Raw genomic sequence first — 21,881 nt, 5'->3', positions numbered from 1 at the left:
CCAACAGTAACCTTATCTCTTCCGAAAATAATGGAAACTGTCAACCAGGTGCAAAATCTTCGAGCCATTAAACCAGAATATTCCCTTTAATCCCATTGTTATTACCGCATTGTGGTTATAAATAATGGAGGAAACATCCCTTCCATTTTACTTGTGCCACCTACTCTTTCAACTTCCGCATTATAGCCCTAGCGCCGCCGCTACCCGATCCTTGAGCTCTAGCGCCACCATCCCCCACCACTTAGCCCCCGAGTGTATGTGAAAGAAGGCACTCGTGGGAACAAGGATGGGGAAGAAGGCAACCGCATCCAAGGTAGTGAAAGGTGGGAAGAAGAAGGCAGACAAGAAGAAGGACATCCAACTGCCGGCTCCCAAGTATGAAAAGACTGACCAGACCGCCCCGCCATTCCCTGCTTGTGCTTGGAAGCGCTCATGGCCGAGGGAAGAGGATATCAAGGCACTGGTGGTAGCCAACCTCCTCCAGGAGAAAGATGTCATCAACTGGAGGTGTGCATTCAGCAACCCATGGCCGCTGGAGACATACGCTGATGAGACAGTAATCTTCTCCCATTTCATTGAGCGCGGACTTGCTTTGCCTACATCTGACTTCTTTCAAGGCCTCCTAGACTACTGCAAGATCGAACTTGTGCACCTCAATCCCAACAGTATTTTGCATGGCGTGATTTTTGTTCATCTCTGCGAAGCATTCCTTGGGATCCAGCCACATTTTCAGCTTTTCTGCAAGTTTTTCTGAGTCAAGCCTCAGCCCAAGAAAGAGCATACGGAAGTAGTCAGAGGGGCTGGGATCTAGATGAGGGAGAAGATGAAGTACTTGGACTACGAATTGATTGACTCGCATTCCGGGTGGAAGGAGAAGTGGTGCTACATTGGTAACCATGAGCCCAAGCTCCCTAAGTTAACAGGCCACCACCCAACTTGGAATAACAGATGGTTGGATGAGCCTTCACACGAGGACTATTTGTAGCTACTCAAGCTCCTGGATAGAAATGCCAAGCTCAAACAACAAGGGCTAACAGGAGTTGGGGTAGCTTTCAGTATCATGAAGAGGCGAGTGCAGCCCCTGCAACCCCAGTGTACATGGGGCTACGACTACTCCGACGTCGACGACCCGTCTCGGATGTCACCGGAGGAGCTTAGTGCTGATGAAGTCATGGCGCAGTTGAGGCGCCTATTCAAGAATGCAAGTGAGATCCCGACGATTGTGCGGGAATTCTGCGCTGCCAGCTCGCCAAGCAGTGTAAGTACCCGTGGCCGCAGCCCCCGAATACTGATTTTTGTAATTCATGATGTACTAACTTGTTTGCTTGTGCAGGAGGAAGACGTGAACTTGTACTACTCCGCTCCTCCTCCTGGATTAGATGACTCTGAAGCTGCTCCTCGTGTACATATTGCTGCAAGTGTACTGAGTGAAGTGAAGGAGGAGGAAGATGAAATCGAGTCCTTCAGCAACTCCAACTCTAAAACTGTGGAGGATTCTTGCTCAAGGCCTGGCCGTCTAACAAGGCTAGGTCTTCCTCTGGATCATCAAAGCGTGTAGCTGAAGATGATCTGGAGGGTGAACTAGCACCGCCACCAAAGAAGAAGTGAACCGTCGTTGTGAAATGTGTGGTGAAGAAGCCTCTCACCACCGAGGACGTGCCTCAACCGGTAATAACCTTCGAAGCAAGGCAAGATCCTAAGTATCGAGTACTAGTAAGTGAATCCCTTACCACCATGTCTACTCAATATGGCATTGGTGGATTGCAGATAGTCGGGGAGGTGACTGAGGCGGAGAGGACGGCTACCAAAGTCATGCAGCAGCAGCTACCAGCAATCGAGGAGATTATCAAGATTGAAGACGACTCAGAACCCCTCGTTGCTAGGGCAAACCCTATCAGCGTACAGACTACAGCAGAGCCGGCAACGAAGGTTGGTGAGGATCGCGCTGTGATCTAACAAGCCATGCCAAAGAACCTGTCTTCGACCATCAAACTGATGCGCTTGTAAGGTGAGCCCTCTTTGAAGCTCAGGAGATCCTCAAAGTAAGTATTGGTACTCCATTCGAGTACTAATTGTGGCTTGTTATAGACTTGTAGTAGGTCTTCTGACAACTTGTCTTTTGTAGGAAATCCTCTAGCATGGAGCTTGGAAGCCCAAGCCTGAAGCCCACGGTCGATGGTAGTAGCCACTCGGTCCAGGACATCATCCCGACGCCAACAAGTTTGCCGCTAGAGGAACAACCTGCACCGGCAACAAATCCATGTGCCGTATCACTTTTAGCTGGATCAATGTAAGATGTGATTTGTTCGTTGAATGATGCTTTAGTGCCAGCCCCCGAGCAACCAGTACCTAAGGCCGTAGCGGCAACTACCTCTAGTGTCGTGGCTACTCTTGTAGCCCCCAAGCCAGAGGTAGAGACCGAAGCCATGGTGGCAACTACCTCTGGCGTCATGGCTACTCTTGTAGTCCCTAAGACGGAGGTAGAGACCCAAGCCATAGAGGGACTGCAAGCTATGGCAACCGTCTCCACATCCGAGTCAGGCCCATCAACAAGTCATACCCTGGTTCCACTCGGCATAGCAGAAACTGAAGCGAACAGGGAGCCACTGGTAGTAGAGGTTAATCTCGAAGATATTCAACTAATTGATGACCCACTGCTAGACATTGAGATGGCGGTCGGGATGATGTAGATGTACCGTTGTGTAGGCAAATATGCAGCGGTAAGCTTTTCATCCCATTGATTCTTTGACATTTAAATTGGTACCCGTATCTTCACACGAGTACTTGCTCTGTTTTGCATGATGTAATCAAGCGCTTCGCGGAAGTCCCAAATGCTCCAAGGTTACGAGGATACCATAATTTGTGTTGAGGGACTCACCCAGGAGCTTGCCAAGGAGCAGGAGTACATCTCCCAGCTGCTGATGAAGTATGACGGTCAAGCCACCGAGTATTGGAACACTGTCCAGCAGTTTAAGGAGGACAAGGACCGCCTCTGAGGTAATTGATCTTCTTCATTGGTCTTCGAGTACTGGTTCCGCTTGTTGATACTGAATTCCTTTGGAATTGTTCCTGCAGTGCTTGAAAAAATAAAGGGAGATCTTCAAGGCTAAGCTGTTGAATGACAGAACTCCTACTACCGGGTGACGGACAAGCATGACAAGTTGTTTGTGCTATACAAAAACTTGGAACATCACCTGGAGAAGGAGAAGAAGTTGCTCGCGGATGGGGAGGTTGACTTGGTCCACACCATGAAGACCCTCCAGGAGCGCGTGGCTGAGCTGGAGGCTACAATCTGAAGGAGCTAACTGAAGCAGCTCAGCCCATTGCAATTATGGTGCAGCCCGCGACCAAAGGTGTGGAGCCCCACCCTTTGTCTGAGATACTTAAGAAGGTGCCAAACAAATTCACTGGCTACGTCCAAAAGATAGCAGAGTCGATCTACAAGCAGTTGTTGGCCTTTGTGAAGTCCTTTTATCTGCAGGCGGACCTAGCTCCTGTTGCGGAAGGGATCGCAGAGGACTATTCTGATGAATAGTTCCATTAGCACCTACAAGAGATGGGTCCTATCGCAAATGAAGTAGCTAGTCACTTAGACCTTGAGTAGTCTCTGTAAAAAGTGAAGATTAGTTCTTTGTAATATAAACATGATATGAATGAAATGTAAATTATTCGAAGTCTTGTTGCAATTTTTATTGCTGTCAACTTGTTGCTTTAGTGCATCTTACAAACTACCCTAATAACTGCTCGTACGGTAGTCGTAGTGTCTACGCACAAGGCTACTTTGATGAGCCTCTTCAGATACACGATGTAGAGTACTTTAGGATGCGACTCCTTTCTACGGAGTACGAGTACTCAGGGCGTCTAAGTAGTTATACTCTTTAGGCAAGTAGACTCTTCAGGATTTCTTCGACTGGAGCCTATCTTTGCAACCTCTCTAGGTTGTTCAGATGTTGTGCTCAAGAAAGCTTGGAACTGCAAACTTGTTGTTACAAGCCGCGACTAGATAGACTTGTCTAGATAGGAACTCGGGTAGTTTAAAGAACTCCGAAATTGCTGACGGCTTCTTTTCTGAAGGCCACCGAGGGACAGATTTGTCCAAATAGTTGATTAACTCCCGAATTTAACTACAGGCTTGTCTTTGCAAGCTGCTTCAGACAAATTTGTCCGATGAGTTGAATAACTCGAAACATATTTGGTAGACTTGTTATTACATGCCACATGTAGGCAATTTTACCCCTAGAAGCTAAATAGCTTTGTACACACTTGTTATTACAAGTTGCGAGTTGGGGATAGTACGCGGGGAGTTGAATAGCTCTACGAACTTGCCTTTGCAAGTCGTAATCAGGCAGAAATAAGTAGTCTTTTTACAACAAAAGATAAATATGTTTTATTGAATTGTAATTATATAGCTGAGGCCGATGGCCAATTTACAACTTTTAAGGATAAAATCAACAAATTTGCTTGATGTTCCATGAGTTGTCGACGTCTTCACCAGAGAGATGTTCGAGCCTGTACGACCTAGGTCCAGTGACCTTGGAGACGATGAACGGTCCCACCCATGGCAAATTTAGCTTGTGCAGTCCCTTGGTGTCTTCGAAACGCTTAAGAACCATGTCGCCCATATTGAACGAACGTACTTTGATGTTGCGATCATGATAGCGGCAGATTCCTTGAAGGTACCTTGCAGACTGGACGAGTGCTGCATAGTGAGCTTCTTCGAGGCTGTCTAAGTCTAAATACCTTGTTTCTTCTACTACGCCTTCTTCGTACTGCTCGACTACTGGAGATTTTCACATGACGTCGATGGAAAGGCCAGCTTTTGATCCATATACCAGGAAGTAGGCCGATTGCCCTGTAGGCTTGCACGGCTGGGTGCGCAACCCCTAGAGGACATTGGGTAGTTCCTTGAGCCACTTGCCCCCTTTTGTGTTTCCAATGTCGTGTGGTCTTTTCTTTAGAGCCTCCAGTAACATCCCGTTGGCGCACTCAATCTGGTCGTTGGCTTGTGGATGAGCAACGGAGACATACCGGACGTCAATCCCGCTATTCTCACAATACTCCCAGAACTCATGGTTGTTGAAATTGGAGCTAAGGTAAATGATAATTCGATTGGGGAAGCCGTAGCGATGGGCAATTTCGTCGAGGAAGTCGAGTACCCTATCTGCCTTGGGGCAAGTTATTGGCTTCACCTCGATCCACTTGGTAACCTTATTGATTGCCACCAGTACTCGATTGAATCCTCCAGACACTGTAGGCAGTGGGCCAATCATGTCTAGCCCCCAGCATGCGAAGGGCCAAGAGGGTGGTATGGTGATTAGCTTGTAGGCGGGGACGTGTTGTTGCTTGGCAAAGAATTGACACACCCTTGGCATCGGTGAACTAGTTCCTCAGCGTTAGCGAGAGCTGTAGGCCAATAGAACCCTGCTCTGAAAACTTTGCCCACGATCGTTCGTGAAGATGCGTGGTTACCACAGATGCCTTTGTGAATTTCCCCCAGTATGTCCTTGCCATCTTGCCATGAGACACACTTCATGAGTACTCCTGATGATGCGCATCTTCTATAGAGTTTGTCTCCAACTAGAACATAGTTCTTGCCGCGTCGTGAGACTTGCTCTGCTTCTATTTTGTTTAGAGGTAATTTGTGCTCCTTGATGTAGTCGATGAAGGGGGTTCTCCAGTCTACATCAATCATCATAACCTCCCGGTCTGGTACGTCGTGACCTCGGTCAGTGGTTTTTGATGTCGCCGGCTCCGTTATGGATGGCTTGTATAGCTCATGGATGAAGACCCTAGCTAGAACTTGAGCGCAAGTATATTAGAGCTTTGATAGGATGTCTACGGCTATGTTATTGTCATGAGCCACGTGGTGGCAATACAGACCGAAGAACTTGTTCTCTAACTTGCGTACTTCTGGGCAGTACGCATCCATGTTGTCCTTGTAGCGATACCACTCATTGATGACTTGATTGATTAACACTAGTGAGTCACCGTAGACCAACAGTCGCTTGATTCCAAGCGAAACTACCAGGCGGAGCCCATGCAGAAGCGCCTCATATTCAGCTCCATTATTGGATACCTCCCAGAAGATTTGTAAGATACATTTGAGTTGTTCGCCTTTGGGAGATATTAAGAGTACTCCTGCGCCGGCGCCCTTGAGCTTGAGTGATCCGTCAAAGTACATAACCCAATCCTCTGGATGTTCTGCTAGTGTTGGTACATGATTTTCCTACCATTCTGTCATGAAATCGACTGGTGCCTGAGATTTAATGGCAGTCCTCAACTTGAATTGCAGGGACAGTGCTCCGAGTTCTACCGCCCACTTGGATATTCTCCCTGTTGCATCTCGATTGTGGAGGATTTCTCCCAAGGAGAAGTCTGTGATGACGGAGATGTTGTGTTCCTCGAAGTAGTGCCGTAGCTTCCGTGAGGTGAGTAGTACTGCGTATAGCAGTTTTGGACTGGCGGGTACTTGGCTTTGGAATCTAACAATACCTCGTTGACGAAGTAGATGAGCCTCTGTATTTTGTATACATGGCCTGGTTCTAGTCTTTCAACCACGATCGCCGTACTAACGATATTAGTAGTCGCGGCGATGTAGAGCAATAAGTCTTCATTGTGATTTGACGCTGTGAGGACTGGTGGCTTTGATAGGAAGTCCTTAACCTATTGCAGGGCTTGATCTGCCTCCTCGGTCCACTGGAATTTGTCTTGCCACTTGAGTAGTTTGAAGAAGGGTAGTCCCCGTTCTTCAAGCCTTGAGATGAATATGTTGAGGGCCGCCATACATCCAGTCAGCTTCTAGACATTCTCGATGCATGATGGGGTGTCCATATCGGTGATGACGAAGATCTTCTTGAGGTTAGCTTCAATCCCTCAGTGGCTGATGATGAACCCGAGTAGTTTTCCGGAGGGTATGCCAAAAACGCACTTTGTTAGGTTTAGCTTCCACCGGAATTCTCGCAAGCTTGCGAAGGTTTCTTCCAAATCTGCAATCAAGTCCTCGGAATTTCTGATCTTCACAACCATGTCATCCACGTACACCTCTACGTTGCGGTGTAGCTGTTTCTTGAAGCATTCTTGGATTGCCCGTTAATAGGTGTTGACGCTAAAAATTGGTCGACGACTCTCGGCGTCGGACAGACGACCCGGGAGAATCTGCTTAGCTCCTATTCGGGTTATCGCCCTGGTACGGTTCACGTGGTGTGCCAGTCAATCTGACCTGTTGATTGATAAGGAAAAAGTGTTAAATTCTAAGGTTTTCATCGGCTAGAGTTCCGATCTATTTCGAACTATGTATCAGTGAATCGGCCAAATTACTTTAGAGATGATCGGCTATGGAGCAGCCAATGATCACGTAGCAATTGTAAAAGAAACTGCTAGAGTAACCTAAACAATGCTATAAAAGCAACACTTGAAACAGATCTAATCGGCTATATAATAATAAACAAATAATATTGATAAAAAGCTAACAATTCGTGTCTCAAGCTGGATAACTGGTGATAAAAACTAAAATAATAGGTAAAACCTATAATTCTAGCAAATATCGATAACTAGTGAATAAATCTAAATGAAACAACAATGATGCGCTCGAAGTTAAAGCTTAGATATTACTCGATAAGAGGAACTTACAAATTAGCCGGAGGTCGTGTTTGATGCAGTCCTGCCAACTCATATGAACTCGTGAAAGGAAAAGGGTTTGGCGAAGTCGCCGACTTCAAAGTAAAGTACGAGGAAAAAGTAGATTTGTATTGTTGATTGATGTGTTGATTTTACAATGACTGGAGGTACATATTTATACTCTGAACTAATAACTCCTAGAAAGAACCGTATCAAAGTACCTGATACGAAATATCAAAACAAAAAGAAATATTAAGATACACAGACTCTAACTTTCCTTACGTAAAGTCCTAATTAATTAAGCTTCCTTTTTCATATTGCCATCAGGTCCTTTCTCCTTCTTTCTTCCACACGTGAGCCTCTAATATGCCTTGCTTGTTTCAGCCAACTTGCATGTATGTGCCAGATTTTTCCTTGATCAACTCACATATTGATTAGTACCTTCCAATATATATACACATGCAGAGAATAGTCGCATATGACACCGATGGCCTCATATTCTATATTAAGGGATTCGATTAAAATCTTGTATCAACACAGGCCCCCCAGTTTCAGAGTATGAAGGCTTTTCATATTCCGAAACTAATTATAGAAGTCCGATGATTCGGTGTCAACAATAGGTAGCGCCTGCATTCTTCAACCCGAAGGACATCGTTGTGTAATAGAAAGCTCCATATGGGGTGATGAACGTAGTCTTGATTTGGTCTTCTTCCTTGAGAGCTATCTGATGATACACCGAGTAGCAATCGAAGAAACAGAGTAGGGCGCATCCAGCTATCGAATCGATGACTTGATCAATCCTAGGGAGCCCGAAGGGATCCTTTGGACAGTGCTTGTTGAGGTCCGTGTAGTCGACACACATCCTTCACTCTTTTTTGTTTTTCTTTCGCACCAGGATGGGATTGGCAAGCCATTCTGGACGATAGACTTCTTTTATGAAGCCCACCACGAGTAGTTTGGCCAGCTCTTTTTTTATCGCTTCCCTTCTGTCTTGGGCGAACCGCCATAGTCATTGTGTTTTTGGTGTGTGTTTTTTGATCCACATTCAGTGGGTGCTCGATCAACACCCTGGGCACCCCTGGTATATCTAATGGCTTCATGCCAAGATGTCTCGGTTGGCTCGAAGGAAGCTGACGAGCGTGTTTTCCTATTTTGGATCTAGCCCTGAGCCAATCAAGTCTGCCTTGGAGCTATCTCCAGTTGCAAGGTTAATGGCTTTGACGTCTACTTCACCTGCCGGCTTGACCTTGGTTGCCCCCAACTTCTTCTCTAAGATCTCAAGTTCGGACGGGGATAGTTTCTTGGAAGTGGCGAAGACTTGCATCATTGAATTTTGAACTTGTGTAGTCGCTGCTAATTCCACAGCTTCTATGTTGCAATCATATGATCTCTTCAAGTTTCCGTGCAAGGAGAGTACTCCCTTTGGTCCTGACATCCTAACACTTAGTCGCAATCATGAATTTGGCCAATGTAGATCTTCCGAGGATAGCATGATATGATGTTTTGAAGTCTGCTACCTCGAACCGGATCTACTCTGTTCGGTACTGTTATTTGGTCCCAAAAGTAATTGGCAAAATGACCTTACTAAGGGGTACAACCACGTTGCCTAAGACAATCCCATAGAATGGAGAGTTCATTAGGGGTAAGCATATCAGTAATGTCGAGGCCCATCTTTCTCAATGTCAGTGAAGAGCATGTCACCATCGTCTTCGTCTTTCTTGGCCTTGCTCTTGTCCTTAGTTCCAGAAGGTTCCGGCAGGTCTTTCATAACTCTGCGTAGACTGTAACAGTCCATCACAGTGTGCTTATGATACAGATGCCATGGGCACTGCTTCTTCAAGAGCTCGCTGAACGGAGTGCCACTATCTTTCTTGGATGACTGTGACATTGCCGCGACTGTATTGTCTGGCTTCCTCTTGTGATTCTGACCTCCCGAGTAGTTATTTCGGTTGTCATTGTTGGGGCGATCATTGCGATTCTTGTCATTGCGTTGGCCATTGTTCTAATTATTGTTGTTCTGGCTCTTGTTGCAATTAGACTTGAACCTCTTGATCTCCTTATTTTCTTCATCTGCCCATGCCTGTATCATGATCTTGAGAGACTTGATATCATCGGGGCATCTCCTGCCCAAATCTTGGAAAATCCAGTGGTCATAGAGACCGTTCTGGAAGCAATCTATGGCGTCTCATTCGAGATGTCCACGATTGTAGCCTTCTTGTCGAAAAAATGACGTAGGTAGCTACGCAGGGTTTTGTCTTCTTATTGTTTGACTTGGGACAAGTTGATCCTATTACTAGGACGCTGCAGTGTCCCGTGAAGTTTTTGGTGAATGCCACCTTGAGATCCTTCAATGTGTCAATGGAGTTCTTGTCTAATGACTCAAGCCATGTGAGTGGCACTGTCTCCATGCAGATGGGGAAGTAGATGACCTTGGTGTCGTCGTTCCCTCCTACTGCCTGTAGTGACAGTGAGTAGCACCGCAACCATTGGACTGGATCTTGCTTGCCATCATACTTGGTGATACCTGGAGGTTTGAATTTTTTGGGCAGAACCGTCCTACTCACACATCGTGAGAAGGTAGGAAACCCGTCATAATCCTCTCCTAGGTACTCGACTTCTTGCTTGCGCTCGCAACGGCGTCCATCAATGATTGTACGGGCATCGCGGCCGGTGTTGATCTTGTGGCGAAGATCCTGTACAGGGTGTTCAGGCTCTGGGTTGGTCCCACAGTGGTCGTGGCCTCCTGAGGGTCCCACCCAACTACCCTTTGCTACAGGTTGACTTGGTCTGGCACCTCCGATTTGACATGGTATGGATGGAGTGCGGCTATAGCTACTGCCATGCAGGAATGGGATGAGTGGAACTGAATGTATCGGGTTTTATTGATCGAGTTGTTCATACACGCGCTCCGCCAGTACAGCCAGTTATCTAGTGTACTTGTCCTGTGGCATTGCGCAGGTAATAAGATCAATGGATGCGATAGTGGCAAGAGGAGTACGATGTTGACACGATTGAACTGCTTTAAACGCGTGATCCAAGTTCAAGATTGCCAGGTTTGCTGCGAGGTAGCGGCGATGCTCTAATCTTGCAGCGTTTCTTGCTCGCCATCGAGTTCTTTAAACCTTAGTTTCTTCTCCGATAACATTAGCGGTGAGAACATCCTGCGAGACATCATCCAGGTGACGTTCATGCCGCGGATTCATCTCTGGTTGCTCTTCCTCTTCACCTTCTTGTGCAGTAATGAGAGCAAAGAGTTCTCGCTCTGGAGAATAGCTTCCCAAACTCGACGTGATGACCTTCGTGGAGCTGCCTTCTTCGTAGATGGGCGATAGAGAAGTTCCCTCCAGGTATGGGACGGTGTCCAGGTAGGCGATGAGACGTGAGTCGTCGTTCTTAGCCAGAGTAGGTGGCTTCATGTTAGATCAGTAGACGAATCTAACTTGCGGGGTTGATGTGATTATCAAGCCCTGTTGTGGACCTAATAAAGGAGTCTCCTCGTCCGGGTCCGAGTAGTAGTCGGGATCCTCGATCATATCTGTGGTCGAATTGTGATCTGGATAGGGTAGCTTAGTAAATAGCACTCGTGTTTTGGAGTCCGAAAGGGAATCAACCTGGGTCATAGTCTGATTCGCACGATGGCTTAAGCACCGGCTCGTGAAAACCAATCCGACTAGCGGGAGAAGTCGAGGGTTACTCAAACTTGTTCCCCCAGCCTCTGACTAAATCAGAAATTGAAAATTCGCCAAATTTCTCGACGAGATCCTCCAGAGCTTGACGCTGGAGCTTCATGACGTGCTGTTTCTTCTCCAGGGCCTGCGCAATGTGGCGATGAAACTTTCCAATGCTATCTGCGACGCAAACCTAAGAGCCGAAGATGAACATCGCGCCCGCTTCGAATGCGATGATTGGCTTGATAATGACTTGGGCCATCGAGTTCGCCATTGGATTCTCAGCGAGAGCCCCTACCTGGCGTGGCAGCTGTCGATGTTTAAAATCGGCAACCTACCAGGGGGTGCCCAAGGTAGTGCTTTGTGCATGGGGCTCACCAAGATCAGAAACTTGAAGGTGAACTCGAACACACGATTTAGACAGGTTCGGACTGCTAGATTGCGTAATACCCTACATCCTGTGTGTTGGTTGTATTAAATTGCTTTGGAGGGGGTCCTGCCTTGCCCTATATTGCCGGGGTGCAGGGTTACAGGCCTATTGTTTACAAGAATATTAGTCGGATTCGACTAGATGAGTCCTACTCTAATTGTTATGAGTAGTTTTCTAATCCTCGACTAGTTCCTATCCTGCCACGTAGACTACACCGTCTTGCACTGTAGCCTCCATGTCTAACACGTCTCGGTGTCCAGCCCTATATCTAAGACAGTCCAAACCTTCTGGTGGGCCCATAGATGTATGTACGACAATCAAGTCAGCAAGGTTTGAACCCTTGTTGAACATGAGGACCTCCTTACCATTTACCACCTTGCGGTCATTCACCTTGATACCCTTGTAATGTCCAAGCCCATCTATATGGCTAGGATGCCTCTCGACCTTGCACTTGATCTTGGGCTCGAGCTTGGCTCTACCTTCATAACCTTATGCCACTAGCATGTTCAATCTTTTCATTTGAACATCCCTTTCTTGAATTTACTCTTTTAGCTTAGCAATGTTAGCAACACAAGCATTTACATCAATTTTATAACATCTTGAGTAACCCTTCACTTGTGGAGACATTGGAGTCAAGAGTTGCCTTGGAATTGGTTTTGTGCTTTCCCAAAGAACGCTATAGTTAACTTCAAGTTTCTTGTATTTGACCGTTAAGTATGAGAAGCTTTCTTGAAGTTCACTATGAGTGACGTTTAGAGAAGCTAGAGATTCATTTGTCAAATTGTGCTCTTTTGACATCCTCTCATTTGAATCATTAGCTAGAGACAAGTCAATAGCTAATTTTTCAACCTTCACCTTTTCTTCGGTAAGGGCCTTCTCTAAAGCAAGATTCTCTCCTTTTCAAGGATGAACAAATATTCTTGCCTATCGAGAGACTCATTCTTTTTCTCCAATTTCTCCATAAGCATCTCTTTGTAACATTTCTTTCCAAATTATTTTATCATGTTAGATTTATATTTTTCTTCTTCATCTACCAAATTATTTTGCATATTACTAGATATGAAGGAAGAGAGAGAAAATTAAGTTGTTGTTTCTTCTACCTTGGTTCCTCTTGCCATGAGACAAAAATAAGTGTCATCATCATTATTGGAAGTGTTGTTGAAGACTCTTGTTGGTGCAGGAGACTTGAGTATGGTTAGAGCTGCCATGCATTTCTTGTTAGAGTCTTCATCACTAGAATCCCATTCTTGACCAACATGAGCTTAACCTTGATATTTATTCTTGTAGTCCTTGCTTTTCTCCTTGTACCTCTTCTCTTCCATGTCCTTGTTTTTCTTGTATGGACAATCGGCAATGTAATGATCCAATTCCTTATACTCATAGCATCTTCTTTGTGATGTCTTCTTCCTCTCATCATCACTTTTCTTGAAACTCTTCTTCTTAATGAACTTCTTGAAATTTCTCTAGACCAAAACAGTTTATTCATCAGTGCTTCCCTCATCACTTGATTCTTCTTTCTTTGACTTGAGAGCTTTAGGGTTTGACTCAACCATGATACTTGAGCTAGTGTTGAGAGCAACACTCTTATTCATCTTTAGACGAAGTGACTTGGCCACGTCTCTTTCAACCAACTTTTGATGTAAGATTTCACCAAGAAAATGATTAGGTATCTTTGTTTTGAAGTTTGGATCCCTTCTAATTATAGTGGCAAGAGTAGGGTTCCTTGGTGTGAAAGCCTTAAGCATCTTCTTTGTGACCTTATGATCATCCCAATCCATGCTTCCAAGAGATCTAATGTCCGACACAAGGAGCATTAGTCTGTCAAACATTTGCCTCACAGTTTCTTCATCAAGCATGACAAAGTGCTCTAGCTCTCCATGAATCAAATCCATCTTGCCTTCTCTAACTTGATCGGTCCCCTCACATGCCTCCTTTATTGTATCTCAAATCACCTTGGCAATCTCAATGGAGCGGACCTTGTTGAACTCTTGAGCACATAGAGAGCTTGTGATGACCCTTACGGCTTGTGCATTACGGAAGTAATCTTGAGCTTGCTCGGCCGTTGGTATACGATTCTTGGATGGAGTTACACCTACAACCACAACTTCCCAAATAGAAGGGTGAAGCCCGTAGAGATGCATTTTCATATCATATGACCACTTGGGATAATCCGTCCCATCAAAGTAAGGAGGTTTTTCCAAGTGGACCAATTGAAATTGTGAAGGAGGATATTGAGATGATGCATATGCATAATTACGAGGAACTTAATGTAACTCGTAGAAAGGAAGCTTGTCTCTTTCTTCCTTGATCCTTTTCTTCACCAACTTCTCCGTCTTCTTCTCAATCTTGGCTTTCATCCTCTCTTTTCTTCTTCTCTTTGCTTCCAAGTCCTCACACTCAAGTTCATCACTGGAACTAGAATCATCATCAGAGCTTGCTTCATGAATAGAGGGTGGGCGAATCCTTGGTAGCTAGCCTTGAGGATCCACGGGACCTTCTCCAAGACCTGCATTAGCAGCAACTATAGCAGCAAGCAACTCGAGCAGCGGCTTCTTCGACGGCGGCGGCACCATCCCCAACTAGAGACATCTTGAATCCCTTAGCGGTTAAGCCTTAATCAAGAGATTAGGCTCTGATACCAATTGAAAGGATCGTGTGATGCCTAGAGGGGGTGAATAGGCTCGATCTGAACACCTGAAAATTTTTCACAGTGGAATTAAATACGTCGAAACTTCCGACACTATGCCAAAACTTCCGACAGGGTCGGAACTTCCAATACAGGGATGGAACTTCCAATAGAGTAAAAAGTACTCTACTAAATTCAAATTTAAACATGTTTCAGTTGAATCTATTTGAATCAAAAGTTCAGAAAATATGTATAGAGACTACTACAGCTGATCTTTATGAGAGAAACTTCACAAGAACATAGATCGGCACAAATCAAGCTCTAGGTCAATAAGAACTTGAAGAACACAATAAGCACACGAGACAAAGGATTTGTTTACCGAAGTTCACTCCCACAAAGGAAGATACGTCTCCATTGAGGAGCTCACAAAGAGCCGGATCCTCACTAACCTTTTACCTCTCTCAATCAACCACAAAGGAGGATTGAGTCACTTACTGTGAACCCTCCAAGAGGATGGGCAATACAAACTTTCCGGGCACACCACAACAAGAGGGTGCTCAAACGAGCGATGCCAAACCATCTAGAAGCAAGCTTCAAGAGTAACAAGCGCGAATCAAATGCTAAATGTGTTTCAAGTGCTCTTGAGATGAACATGGTTGACCTCGCACTCAAAGCTAGAGTCACACACCTCAAATCCTTCTCTCACCCAGACCCTAACTCAAAACTCTCAAAGATTTAGCTCAAGGAGGGAGTGGGGGAAGAGTATTGAATGCTCTTGGAGGTGTTTATCTCGGGTTAGGTCAGTAGCAAATGAAGAGGGAGCTGAGGGGGTATAAATACCCAAGCCCCAAAAACTAGCCATTGTTGTGCTGTTAAGTGACTGTCGGAACTTCCGACACCGGGTCGGAACTTCCGACCCTAATCAAATAAATTCGCTGAGCACCCCTTGTCAGAAGTTTCTGAAAACATCCAACAGTGTCGGAAACTTCTGACACTCATAGAAACTATGAGAAATAAAATATGCAAGTGTGTGATTAAAGGTGTCTCTCATGGGTCGTTAGCATCTCAAGTAAGCACTTTGACATCTTCAAGCCAACTAGCCGCGTCCCCCTTCATAGTACGGTGTTCCTATACTTAAGTTCAAAAATAGAAAGTAATAAATTGATTTTCCTTTATGCTTGAACACCTTTCCACAAGTACTTAGGGTCCTTTCTTACACATTTGCACTTCTATAGATTTGAACCTATCAATTTCTCGATAAAATCGTTAGTCCCTTAATTATGCATATAATCAACACCAAAACCCACTTAGAGGACCAAATGTACTTTCACATTTAATATTGATGGGTTCTATTAAGGTTTGCCTAGTTTTTACGATCATTCCTTATCAACCTAGGTTTTATATTTCTGTTGGGTAGCTATGCTTAGATGCTATATTTGGGGTTACGGTGGTATAAATGAACTCAATGATTAAACTTGTTTTATTTATACTATACCTTCCATTAATACAAGATTACCATGCTTAATTGGAACATGGAGTGACCACCCAGGAAAACAGTACGACTACAAGAACTATATGGCTCTGGTCTTGTCTAATTAATTAGAGACTTTAGTTTGGGGTAATCTAACCGAAAGGGCAAGAGAAGAGGTGTTGATAGGGTATAGCCCGGCCTTTAGGTTGATCTGCTCTATGGTAGCTTCGCAGTCTTGAGAGAGGTTTATGCTCTGCTTTGACCTGAAGCCTTAGCAGGTTACCACTTATTAGGGAATCTTTGTAAAGGCCTCGTAGCGTCCCTATGCAGTCACACCTCAGTAGTGTGATGAGTGCCTAATCGGCACATTATGGTTGGGTTTAAAGTTCTCTTGAGCTTTTACGCGACTTGTGGGTAAAGATGTAGAACCTCTGCAGAGTGTCTAAAACTGATCGATGAGTCGTGCTCACGGTCAAGAGCGGCTTGGACCCTCACATGATTAATAAACATGAAAATGGACTTAAATTGTAATTATGGTTGTGGTTATGTTTCTGTCATATGCTTATGGCCTATGTTTATGTTAATTGTGGGTTGGTATATACTTATACCTTAGTAATGAGGACCAACTAAAATTGCTTATCGTTGTAAACCAATAAGCATTTCCTTGTTTAAGCCTTGCATTCATATTTTCCCCACACTTGATGAGTATGACCTATGCCCACTCTTGCTATAACCAACGTTGCTCAGAAAAAGAAGCTGTTATGAAATTGTTGTGAAGACGGTGCTGAGTTCTAGGCGTACGTAATCTTCAGTCGATTGCCTGTGAAGTTTGAAACCTTTGTTTCTAGGATTAAGCTGTAAATCTCTAATACACTCTACATTTTTTCACGTGATATTGTTACTGTTATTTATTAATAATGTCACTATATGTATGAAACTAGATCATAGCATACATATAGGTAGTATTTGATTTTGTTTTAAAACCAGGTATGACACTTCCGCTCCCTCCACCGTGGCCCCATCCCGCCCCATCGCATCCTCCATGACGGCAGCGGGTTCCACACCGAAGGTGAAGCCCCCAGGTAGCGAGCAGATCGAGGGGATGAGGTGGACCGCTGATGGCGTGTCTTCTCCGTCTCCTGTGCTAGGTCGGCGCCAAAGTAGCCACCGAGGGACAGACTGAGGCTAAGCTCGATGTTATCATCGACGGCGACGACGCTTCCACCGCCCACGCCACGGCCTCCTCCCACCTTGCCTTCTCCCAGCACCAGCCCTTCACACATCGCCACGTCTCTGCGCCGCTCACCGCACGTCGCTGCTCCCCTCTGCGAGCAAGCAGAGTGCGCATGAGGAAAAATGAACCGAGGGTGAGACGAACGTATTAGGAAGTATATGTGTATTTTAGGATGTATTTATTCTTTCCTTGTACACTTGATATATTCCTTATACTCCAAGCCATATTGGCCATATATATAGAGATCACCCCCTCATTAAGATGTGTGGTGTTTTCCCATCTACTTCTCTACAGATTGACCGCTTCCAGCCTGCACGGCGTGGAATGATCGATTTTGATGTTCCACGCGGTGCATGCTGGAAGGCCTCTTTTGCACCGCGCAGGCCTGACACGGGAGGCCGATCAGCAGGGGCGAAGCTACGTTGAGCTACCATGGTGCACATGCACCAGGGTGAAGCAAAAATTTACTACTAGTTTACTCAATTTTATCATGTAAATTGCGCTAGATTTTTTCTAGGGTGCTGATCAAGATGGTGAAACGAGGGTTATTTCAAACCTAACTTCACCCAAGCTAGCAAATATGCAACCAGCTCGGTCTGGTCCAACCTCCGTCGAGGTGCCAAACGGACAAGTGTCCATGCGTTCAAGTTGCAGCGAGGTCGTGAATCTTGTGATGGTCGGGCCGTTTGCTCCGAGCAATTGAGTAGAGTTGGTAGGTCCCGTCGAAAACGTTACTTCCAACAGGCGACAGGCCACTTGCATGTCCTATATGGGCCTCCCTGGGTTTCATGAATGGGCCCTTGGCCACAATTCTGCGGCAGGCCGGCCATTCCTTGGGCTCGCCCGGCCTGCCCTACGCACCGACTCAATTCCTCGCCGCCGGCCTATATAAAAAGCCCCAAACCCTAGCTGCCATCGCTCTCGCCACCAGGTAGCCTCCCCTCCTTGCCGTCACCCGCGCCGCCTCCGCCCCGCGCCCCCTCTCCTTCGCTTCCTCAGGTACGGTTTCTTCTCCGATGCTCCTCGCTTGATCTATGGTACTTGGTGCTGTCGCGACTGGATCGATTTTGTACTCTGTCTCCTCCTCGTGCTAGTAGGGATCTGGCCCTCTGGTAGTGATTGCGTTGTTGATACTCGCATCTCCGTTTCCGAAGGGTTTGTGGGTTCTGCGTGCTCGCTTGATTCTAGGATTTAACTAATTATGGATGTATTCATCTGGATCCGGATAATTCAATTGATACTGTAGGTTGATTTGTTAATTGTACTAGTGGATCGATGTTTAGAGGTTACTGCTGCTGTAATTCCTTTATCTTTGAGAGGCTTTTGCTGTTTAGTTGATGCATATGCTAATAGTTTGCAGCGTCCTTGTTTGATCTATTTTCTGATATGATCTGTAGAATTGTTCTGTTACTTGCTTTCATTTTTATATTATTACTGGCCTTCAAGTACTGCACAGATACTTGCCCGTTTGCTCTGTTTAGTGTTCCTAACTTATTCATCTGATGCAGCAGTTTAAGCCTCACCTGCAGCCATGGGTAAGGAGAAGTCCCACATCAACATCGTGGTCATTGGCCACGTCGACTCTGGCAAGTCGACCACCACCGGCCACCTGATCTACAAGCTTGGAGGTATTGACAAGCGTGTGATCGAGAGGTTCGAGAAGGAGGCCGCTGAGATGAACAAGAGGTCCTTCAAGTATGCGTGGGTGCTTGACAAGCTCAAGGCTGAGCGTGAGAGGGGTATCACCATTGATATTGCCCTGTGGAAGTTCGAGACCACCAAGTACTACTGCACAGTCATTGATGCCCCTGGACACCGTGACTTCATCAAGAACATGATCACTGGTACCTCCCAGGCTGACTGTGCTGTCCTCATCATTGACTCCACCACTGGTGGTTTTGAGGCTGGTATCTCCAAGGATGGCCAGACACGTGAGCATGCTCTCCTTGCTTTCACTCTTGGAGTGAAACAGATGATTTGCTGCTGCAACAAGGTATAATTTCAGAATCCTATCTCACTTTTGTTCATGATCTGAGATGCTCTTAGATACGCATGTCAGTAGTCCAGCTATATTCGTTTGCACTCAATGGTACTGTCTGTTTCTTTGTAAGTTTGATACTCTACATTTTGATTACAATTTTATGTACTGAACTTTTCAAAGTGCAATAAGCTGCTATTGCTTCAATTAAATAACCATCTTTTTCCTACATATTTATCCTAGATCGTAATAGTTCCCATTCATTAAATTGCATTGAGTTATAGAATATTTTCTATAATTTTGTTATGAGTTTGTTGTTAAAACTGTTTTGAGCAATTTTTGGAGTTATTGGAAGCACAAGTGTTGCATCATTAAATTTATTCACATGATTGTTATTGTTATTTAACTTAATGTACTGTGTTACAATTTCATGATAGGATAGGATGCATTGACATAGACCTTGTGAAATCTGTATTTTGGACTTGCAATTTTGTGTTACACCCTGCACTAGCTAACTTGGATACGTTTGAGACAAGTTGAGACTAATAATAGTTGCATCATTTAATTATAATGAAATCTGTTCTCGCATATATACTTGTAATGCATACAGAATGCAAGCACTTGTTGCCTCATTTAAATGTCTTCATATGATTGGTATTGTTACTTAATGTGCTGTGCTACAATTTAGTAATAGGATGTGTTGACATACCTTATGAGGACTGTATATGTACTTGCTTTATAGTTCTTATAGCTTGCACTAGCTAACTTGGATATGCATGTGATATTTGATGATCTACCTATTTATATTTGTTTACTTTGAGATGCCACTTTAAACAAGTTTATTCCCTAAAGAAGTGCAGTGTAGCAGTTTTTGATTGATGTAATGTTCTTCCGTGCTTAGTGTTTGCTATGATCTCTTCCATTATAAGCTAATGATGATCTTATGTTTCTATTCTGTTTGTAGATGGATGCCACCACTCCCAAGTACTCCAAGGCCCGTTATGATGAGATTGTGAAGGAAGTCTCCTCCTACCTGAAGAAGGTGGGATACAACCCTGACAAGATTGCCTTCGTCCCAATCTCTGGTTTTGAGGGTGACAACATGATTGAGAGGTCCACCAACCTTGACTGGTACAAGGGCCCAACCCTGCTTGAGGCTCTTGACCAGATCAACGAGCCCAAGAGGCCTTCGGACAAGCCCCTCCGTCTTCCCCTTCAGGATGTGTACAAGATCGGTGGTATTGGAACCGTCCCTGTTGGCCGTGTTGAGACCGGTATCATCAAGCCTGGTATGCTTGTCACCTTTGGTCCCACTGGCCTGACTACTGAGGTGAAGTCAGTCGAGATGCACCACGAGGCTCTCCAGGAGGCCCTTCCTGGTGACAACGTTGGGTTCAACGTGAAGAACGTTGCTGTGAAGGATCTCAAGCGTGGGTTCGTGGCCTCCAACTCCAAGGATGACCCTGCCAAGGAGGCTGCCAGCTTCACCTCCCAGGTCATCATCATGAACCACCCTGGGCAGATTGGCAATGGCTACGCCCCAGTGCTGGACTGCCACACCTCCCACATTGCTGTCAAGTTTGCTGAGCTCATTACCAAGATTGACAGACGATCTGGTAAGGAGCTTGAGAAGGAACCCAAGTTCCTGAAGAATGGTGATGCTGGTATGGTGAAGATGATTCCCACTAAGCCCATGGTGGTGGAGACCTTCTCCGAGTACCCTCCTCTGGGTCGCTTTGCTGTCCGTGACATGAGGCAGACGGTAGCTGTTGGAGTCATCAAGAGTGTGGAGAAGAAGGACCCTACCGGCGCCAAGGTTACCAAGGCTGCAGCCAAGAAGAAATGATGTGTCTGGTGGTTGATTCCGCTTCTGCTTTTGTTATACCTAGATGCTTCAATATCGCTGAAGTTTTGTCTATGGCCATTGCTGTTGTCATGTGAACTATTTTTAGTCTCAGCTTGCAATGTGTCATCATTCTGTTTGTCAGTTCAACACAGTTTTAATATTTTGGATTCTGCAAAACTTAAATTACCTGAGACTGATTTGTGCCCTTGTCGGTGCTTGTTAAATGCAAGTACTTGGGTTCTTCCTATCGTTGTTCCGTTGATTAAATTTCGTTTCTGGTATGTTCTGAGGTTCAAATCGTTGTTAATCTGATGATGTTTCGAGATTTCTGTTCCTAATTTGTTCATTGTGTTTGTGTTGTCGTCTTAATTCACAAGGTTCACTTTCAGTCTTGAACGTCCTTTGAATTTTGTGCTATCGCCTATCGTCAGAAAGCATTTGCGTTGCTCTAGCAGATTATTAGCGGCCAAAATCTGCCGGAGATTTTAGCTTTACCAGATTAAAATTAGTTTTATGAAAATTTGGTGATATGATGGAACATTCTGTAAAAATTTATGATACATGTATACGATGCACTCAATGTATACACGCTTGTCCAACATATGTTTTGGAAATTATACATTCGGATATGTAGCCAAGCAAATTGCTTCCGTGTCTGTGGGACAAATTCTTTCATCTGATAAGATCTGAACTTGGGTGTAATTCTCCGGATAAAATATGTCTGACACTGCTAATTAGTATTGGCACTAATTTGTCCAACATTTAGTACGAATTCGAATACTCATTTTGATTCGTACATATTTCAAAATATGCACATGCGTGTTTCACCCAGCGTTGTCCTATGCTGCCGGGGTGGCTACTGGTGTAGATGCCCTGCAGATGTTGGTAGATCGTGTACTAATTTGTTTATGGCTCGTTTAGGAGGCATGGCACATTTTGTATTCAATGGAAATTAAACTGTTTTTCGTTCTTCTTTTTGATTGAAATGCTAGGTTCCAACTTCCAAGTCCA

General features: G+C 45.0%; 1 protein-coding gene across 2 annotated transcripts; it reads left to right on the top strand.

The window, feature by feature from the left end:
- Positions 1–17,909: 17,909 nt before the first annotated feature.
- LOC117847180 (elongation factor 1-alpha) lies at positions 17,910–21,115 on the top strand. 2 transcript variants are annotated; one of them, XM_034728343.2, is made up of 3 exons: positions 17,910–18,045; positions 18,555–19,039; positions 19,989–21,115. In XM_034728343.2, the coding sequence occupies exons 2-3, from the start codon at positions 18,578–18,580 to the stop codon at positions 20,868–20,870; spliced, it is 1,344 nt and encodes a 447-aa protein (XP_034584234.1). In that variant the 5' UTR covers positions 17,910–18,045; positions 18,555–18,577; the 3' UTR covers positions 20,871–21,115. The 2 variants fall into 2 exon arrangements, with proteins under 2 accessions (XP_034584234.1, XP_034584235.1); XM_034728344.2 differs by having other exon boundaries at positions 17,916–18,045; positions 18,558–19,039.
- The last annotated feature ends 766 nt before the right edge of the window (positions 21,116–21,881 follow it).

The sequence above is a fragment of the Setaria viridis genome, chromosome 3 (genome assembly GCF_005286985.2).
Source record: "Setaria viridis chromosome 3, Setaria_viridis_v4.0, whole genome shotgun sequence".
NCBI lineage: Eukaryota > Viridiplantae > Streptophyta > Magnoliopsida > Poales > Poaceae > Setaria > Setaria viridis.
This window is presented reverse-complemented; position numbering and strand designations above follow the sequence as displayed.

Coding starts and splice junctions, on each gene's coding strand:
- LOC117847180 (XM_034728343.2), top strand. CDS start 18,578: ATGGGTAAGGAGAAGTCCCACATCAACATCGTGGTCATTGGCCACGTC. Junction 19,040..19,988: donor TGATTTGCTGCTGCAACAAG/GTATAATTTCAG, acceptor TTCTGTTTGTAG/ATGGATGCCACCACTCCCAA.